Raw genomic sequence first — 6835 nt, forward strand, 5'->3', positions numbered from 1 at the left:
GAACAGAGAAGACGTTAGAATATAATGCTGGGTAGGTTACCTTAGGGCAGTGCATTTGTATTCTGCTGTTGCAAAACTACAGCTCCCAGCATTCCTGCCCATGCTAGGAGTTGCAGTCAACAGATTGAGACACTGAAAGACAGAAGGCAGAGCCCCATGCTCCATCTGTATCGTGTGGTTTCAGTGGCTGAGAACAGTGGAAATTGTAGTTTCATCTACCACAGCTCGTGCTCCTCAGACATCCAGGGCCTGTTAAGATGCTTTTGGGGTTCCCAGCAGTCAGACCAGCCACGTGATCTTACATTTACCTCCTTATCCTGTGGATAAGTTACTTTTCCCTTTGTGTTTCTTTCAAGTCATTAATAGGACAATTAAGGCATATTCTCCCGCATAAGTGTGTATATATCGCATGTTCTGTTCCATGTGGGGAAAGTAGATAGATAGTACTAAGATTCTAAGATTTTAGGAAAAATTAGTCTTTACTTTTCCTGCAGGATACAGGCACTGCAAGGATAGTAAACAACTTTGAGTGTAAGATACCTAAAATCAACAATGTGAATGGTGGTGGACCCAATGTTCTCTTCTCTACTGGCGTCACCTTTCACTGAACCGAAACTTTCAGACCTAGGTGACTAGAATAGAAACTGCAAGATTTCAGGATAAAATCTAGATCACTAAATTACTGAAGTCAGAAAGTGGTACTCTAAAGTCAATGGTGCTCAAAAATTATTCATATTTTGTCTCCTCATGGCCAGACCAACTATATCATAATATACACCTGTTACCTGTACTGGGCTGTTTCCGTTGGAATATGCTGTAACCGTTAAGAAAAACCTGCAATCTACCGTCCACTTTCTCTCCTGACCTTTCCAACAGAGACAGATCATGTGACACTGTCATGGCTTTTAGTGCCCACGTCTTGTAAGCCATGTCCCTTTTGTTTAACAGTCAAGCCACATCCCATTTCTATCAGCCAACCAAGCCACCTCTTCATTATAGCTCAAAACATGTCCCTTTATACTGGTTTTTACAGTGAGGAGTTCTGGGACATGTAGTTTTGAGGGTGTGCAGGAAGGAGAAAAAAATGGAGCAGTCGAGTACTTTTTTTTCAGTCCCCATATAATCCCTTTGAGGATTTTTTTTCCTTCCCCGTAAGACCAAATATAAAAAAAAAAAAAAATCTATGCAATATGTTTAACACAAACTTAAGTTAAATTGTTTCCTAGTGACATCAAATCTGAAGCAATTATATAAGGAACTACTCAGTTTCAGCTTCAATATTAAACATTAGCAGTCTTTATATTTAACTTCCACACATACACAAGGAAATAGGTCTTTAATAAAGTTTATTTAAACGGCATATTTCACAAATGAAATATTTTAAGGGAGTTGGGTGAAAGGGTAGAAAGTACAGCTATATACAGCAGTAGACATGAGACAAAATTCATCTCATGCCAAAATACATATGAAAAGGTACATTTACACAATCTGTACAGTTCAGATGAGGTGATGTTTATCAAAAGACAAGTTGAGAATCTACTGGGCAGTGGTCCACAAAAAAAAAAAAAAATTAAAAACAAAATGTCTAGTGTCCTCTCATCTGATAAGATTTAGCAAGTATATACACTTCACAAAAAAAAATATATAAAAAACACAAGGGAAGAATAAAAAAAAAAATTATAAAAAAAAAAGATATTGTTCAGTTTCTGCTGTCAACAGATCGAGACCTCGACCGAGACCTCTGATGGTCAGCAGATGCAGGGGATTTTGATGGGCTTCTAGATGCAGCCATTGGGGATTTTTCTTTAACAGGGGACCTACTCACAGATCTAGATTTGCTATGGTTACTACGGGGAGTACGGCTACGGCTGCGAGAGCGACTGTAGGACTTCCTACTCCTGGAGCGGGAACGACTGCGAGACCTGGATGAGCTTCTGCTGCGGGAACGGGAACGGCTTCTTGACCTGCTGAAATAACAATTCAGGGTAAACCATAGACCAGCAACCAGACTAAGTTAGGAGTCTACACAGACTCAAGTTGAACTATTTAACCATTTCATAAAAATGATGGTTCACAAACCTGTGCCTTTTGTTTCCTTCAATCAGCTTGATTTTTCTGCCATTGATCTCCTTGCCGGATAGTTTCTCAACAGCATTTTTTAGATCGCTGTAAGATGCAAATTCAACAACCCTGGGGAAAAATAGGAGTCATTACTACGTGATTACTGACATCTGAGCCACATACAGTAGTGAGATTACCACCCACTTACCCCTCATTTAGTTTTGGTCTATGTGCATCAGCAAATGTAACTTCGCCCGCTTGTCTCATGAAGTCTTTCAAATCCTAATGTAAAATTGATTGTGTTAGTATTAAGACAAAAGAGGATAATATAATAAACACTGAAAAAGAGTTTATGATGTTAGACCAGAAAGCTGAAATTGTACTTCTCCCACTCTTGGGATAAAGAACAGCAAAAACTACAATAGGGCACAAAATAAGTGAAGTCTTCTTAAAGGGGTACTCCGATGCCCTGCTTTGGAAGCTCCACTCCCCAGCGTCCGGAAGTTTATTGTTTCAAACGCTGTGTGCGGGCTTCTGTGTTCAAGGCCGCCCCTCGTGACGTCACACCCACTCCCTCAACGAAAGTCTATGGGGAGGGGGCGTGACGTCAGGAGGGGCGGCCCTGAACACGGAAGCCCGCACACAGCGTTTGGAACAATAAACTTCCGTACGCTGGGGAGCGGAGTTTCTGAAGCAGGGCAGCGGAGTACCCCTTTAAGTAAGAAAACTAGCTTATAGCAGAAAGGGTGTTAAATAATATACTAAAATTAGTACTTAAGACAAGCCAATTATTTTGTGCCCATGATGTCATTAAAAATATAAGTTACTTTACCTTCAATAACAAATCCCTAGGCTAGTCAACCAGCAAACTGCATTAAGCGACTGGAGGAACCGTCACGAGACAAGCCCGACTGGCTCTTCACACCCACTTGAGGGCTAACCAATTGATGGAAGCTTTTATATCGTACGACCCTCCCCTATAAGAAGACTATGGACGATGGCCATCGTTTTCTATTCTTGTGCTGTTACCAAGGACTTTATTGCGACCAGGGATTCCAACGACCACCTAATTGCGTATCTTTCAACTGTGCGGCCACGACCTCCTATTCGGAATCCTTACAGGTAGAACATCTCAATTTAAGGACCAGATTTCGTTAACTCTCAGGGGGTCGTTGCACCCTGGCACTTTCAAGGAAGTGCTCCGATATGTCTAGACCAGCAACGGATCTAGGTAGCCAACAGGCACGATAGGATCTCACTGGGTACATTCAACCCGGCCCAACCAATAGTGACCAACACAGAGCGATAACCAACAGCCGCTCCTCGTCACAAGGCCAACGAGACACAGATAGGCTGGCAAATAAAGGGTTTAACATCTGGTTAAAATTAAGTTAAACAATTTAAAAAAATGCAACAAAATAAAGTTGAGAAAAAAAAAAAAAAGTAAAAACCCACAAAATAAAAAACTAAAAAAACCATACCCAAATCCCAATTACAACATTCAGTTGCCATAATGTGTATCCAAGTACAGTACACCGGCAAATTCTCTCATCAACCCCATGTATAATCAACAAACCTGCCAGCTGACACGGGATGATAAATTCTCGACAATGAGACGATTTTCAGTCCTTACAGGTGGAGCACTAAAAAAAAAAATTTTAAAAAATTATATCATCAAGTATTTTAGTTTTTTGTTTTAGGTACAGATTGTAAGTAATACTGAGGGGGTAAAACATTTAATACATTTTTTTTTTACCTTCTATCATTACGTGGGCGACGACTATTGAAACGATCAGGGAATCTTCCCCGCCCCATTCCTCTGCTGCCACCACCTCTGGAACGAAGTCGTGCATGCTCAATGGTAACCCTGAAAAGCAGCAAGAGACCATTAAAATCTATACCACGTCACGGACGGGAGGGAAGGAAAGGGTAAGAGACGAACAGTAAAACAAAGAACTATACCTTTCACTGCACAGTTCTTTCCCATCAAGCTCATAAACTGCATCCTCTGCATCTCTTGAGTCTTCAAATTCCTGCAAATGAGAAGTTTACAGTTTAAGGTATGGTACATTTTAAAATTGTAATTAAAAAGGAATTTCTGCCCCATTTTTATGAACGACCTATCCTCAGGATAGGCCATCAATATCGGATTGTTGGGATGCCGGCACCCTGCAACCCCTGCTGATTAGCTGTTCGGAAGAGCTATGGCACCCGTTTACTCAGAGAACAATGCAGACAAATCTGTACATTGTGATGTGGCCGTGAGAGACGAGCAGCAGTAAGTACAGGCACTATACAGTGAACCTTTCTGGAAAACAGATGATCAGCAGGGAGGGGAGCGAGGGTGTATTAGGTGTCAGCCCCACCAATCAAATATTGATGGCATACCCTCAAACTGGAGAAAAAAAAAAAAAAAAGATACCCTTATTTTTTTTAAACACTTACCACAAAGCCAAAGCCTCGTTTGAGGTCGATGTCTCTGATCCTCCCATATCCTTTGAAGAATCGTTCGACATCCTTCTCCCTGGCAGCCGGGTTCAGCCGACCGATGAAAACTCTACAACCGCTCATGTTGATATGTTAGAACAAAAGAAACCTGAAAAACAAGTCAGACTGTTAAAACTGAAGCAGTGTTATCCAACCACCGTGCCTACAGATGTTGCAAAACTATAACTCCCATGCTGGGAATTGTAGTTTTGCAACATCTGGAGGCACCCTAGCAGGAATATACTAACCCATAGGCCAGTGACAAATTACACCCATCAGACACTAGATGGCGACCATGTTACATCACCATATACAGTCAGATTCACCCTCCCCCTTCAATTTCCATATTTGCTAAATAAAACCTTACAGAAACCAAACCTCCAACAAAGATCAACTGGACCTCTCCTTAATCATTAAAAAAAGGGGAAAACCCCATTGTGCTAAAAATTGCACCAAACACAACTAAGGCTGCATTCAAACCTTGTTTTTTTTACATACGGGTGCCGGATCTGGCTGGGGGAGGGGGAAAACTGGGCACTCCCGTACTACAGCCAGATCAGCCCGTGACTCCATTTACTTTAATGAGGCGACCGGAGTCAAACGGTGACTCCGGACGGTTCAGTTTTGACCTGTATCCTTTTTTGGACCGGACCGAAAACCGTCAGGAAACTGCATACGGGTCAAAACTGAGCAGACCAGAGTCCCCGTTTGACTCCGGTCGGCTCATTAAAGTAAATTGAGTCACGGGCTGATCCGGCTGGGGTACAGGAGAGCCCGGTTTTCCCCTCCCCCAGCCAGATCCAGCAACCGTATGTAACAAACGAGGTGTGAATGCAGCCTAAGCTACATAGAAGAACCTGTCTGCTTTTACCACTTCTGGGCTACATTATAGACACTTGATAGCAATGGACACTTCTAGAAAATAAACATTTTATACCTCCTAAAAATACACACTTAAGCAAAAATGACTTCTTGTAATAAGATTAAGGACCCTATATAAAATGCTAACCTATATAACCTTATAAAAGCTATTGATAAATATAATAAATAAAGTGTATGTAGAGATATCTGCTTATATAAGGCAGCAATATCCATAACAAAGATGGGAGCAGGATAACCTTCATAGGAGAAGGATGATGCAAGCTTTCCAAGATGGCGCCTGCAGCCTTGCCAGGAGGCGGGGCTTCACTCCACACCTTATTATCCGCATCTAATGCTACAAAAATCACCTCTACATAACAGGCAGAACGAATATAACGTTATAATGGGATTATAAAAGATACAGTATATACACGATACATCTACGTCATCACCCAACTGCTAATAAGGTCATATACGCAATATTGAAAGAAAAAAAAACATATACGTAATAAAATGTATCTTCCTAAAATACAGATGAGTGCAGAAAGTACAGTAGGCCGTAATATAAACAACCCGCTGCCTTAAACTAAAAAAAAAATAGAAAATAAAATCCCCGCACCCTCCTCGGTCCTCACTACCAACCTGTCTCTCCAGCTGCAGCTCCCAGAATGGCGCACCTCGAAATCTGCGGCGTAACCAACTGCACGGGGGCGGAGCTGCAGGAGAGGCGTGGTCTGCGTCACGTGAGCACCCCGCTCAGTTGTTCTCCTATACACGGAGGACAAAATGGGGCGTTTACAGCTAAAAACAGCAAATGGCGTCTGATGGGGGCGCGGCCTGAGAATGGAGCGCGCTGATTGGTTTAGAGCGGGCGACAGAGATAGAAGTGCTGCAGTGCGTGCGGTGTTGTGTGGTGTAAAATGGCGGACGGAGAATCCTCTGTGGTGATGCGTCTTGTTACCACAGGAGATTATACTGTATAACGTCACCTGTTAACAGGGCCTTGTTGGGGCTTTATCAATATACAATAAAGCAAAGATATATAATTTAGAGTGTAATAAACAAGTAAGGGGCTCACTTGCCCTTATGCAGTGTTACCCAGCCAGTGGCTCCCCAGCTGTTGCAAAACTACAACTCCCATCATGCCCAGATAGCACTCATATAGAGGTCATATACTAGGACTAATGCCGGTTTCACACAAGCGTCAAAATACGCATGAGATATGCTCGTTTGCGGGGAGCCTAAGATGCCATTTTTGCCATTATTTTACCATAATAGTGTGAATTAGGCTGGGATTTTGCATTGCTTTTGTGTGGAGTTTTTTTTTTTGTCCTGGAAAACAAAAAAAAACTCCACAAAAAAAAAAATGCCCCCTCATTTTGCACTCCCTTGATGCAGTTATTGTGATTTTCTTTCTTTTCTTTTA

At 42.0% G+C, this 6835-nt stretch overlaps 1 protein-coding gene across 2 annotated transcripts; it reads right to left on the reverse strand.

Annotated features, from left to right (window-relative positions):
• Window positions 1-1329: 1329 nt before the first annotated feature.
• On the reverse strand, window positions 1330-6175 carry SRSF5 (serine and arginine rich splicing factor 5). Of its 2 annotated transcripts, none has more exons than XM_056545690.1 (8): window positions 6052-6175; window positions 4507-4657; window positions 4024-4094; window positions 3818-3928; window positions 3638-3704; window positions 2270-2343; window positions 2080-2190; window positions 1330-1964 (listed from the first exon to the last, which is right to left on the reverse strand). In XM_056545690.1, exons 2-8 carry the CDS (start codon window positions 4630-4632, stop codon window positions 1700-1702), a joined length of 825 nt encoding a protein of 274 aa, XP_056401665.1. In that variant the 5' UTR covers window positions 4633-4657; window positions 6052-6175; the 3' UTR covers window positions 1330-1699. The 2 variants fall into 2 exon arrangements, with proteins under 2 accessions (XP_056401665.1, XP_056401664.1); XM_056545689.1 differs by having other exon boundaries at window positions 1330-1967; window positions 6052-6166.
• Window positions 6176-6835: the final 660 nt, after the last annotated feature.

This window comes from Hyla sarda, chromosome 11 (assembly GCF_029499605.1).
Source record: "Hyla sarda isolate aHylSar1 chromosome 11, aHylSar1.hap1, whole genome shotgun sequence".
In the NCBI taxonomy this organism is placed as follows: Eukaryota; Metazoa; Chordata; class Amphibia; order Anura; family Hylidae; genus Hyla; species Hyla sarda.

What these genes read in the sequence shown, in the direction of transcription:
- SRSF5 (XM_056545689.1), bottom strand. Translation starts at nt 4,632, where the DNA reads ATGAGCGGTTGTAGAGTTTTCATCGGTCGGCTGAACCCGGCTGCCAGG. An exon ending in CATCCCGTGTCAGCTGGCAG is followed by an intron (nt 2,344 to 3,637) that starts GTTTGTTGATTA and finishes ATTTTACATTAG; the next exon opens with GATTTGAAAGACTTCATGAG. An exon ending in GAAGGAAACAAAAGGCACAG is followed by an intron (nt 1,968 to 2,079) that starts GTTTGTGAACCA and finishes TTGTTATTTCAG; the next exon opens with CAGGTCAAGAAGCCGTTCCC.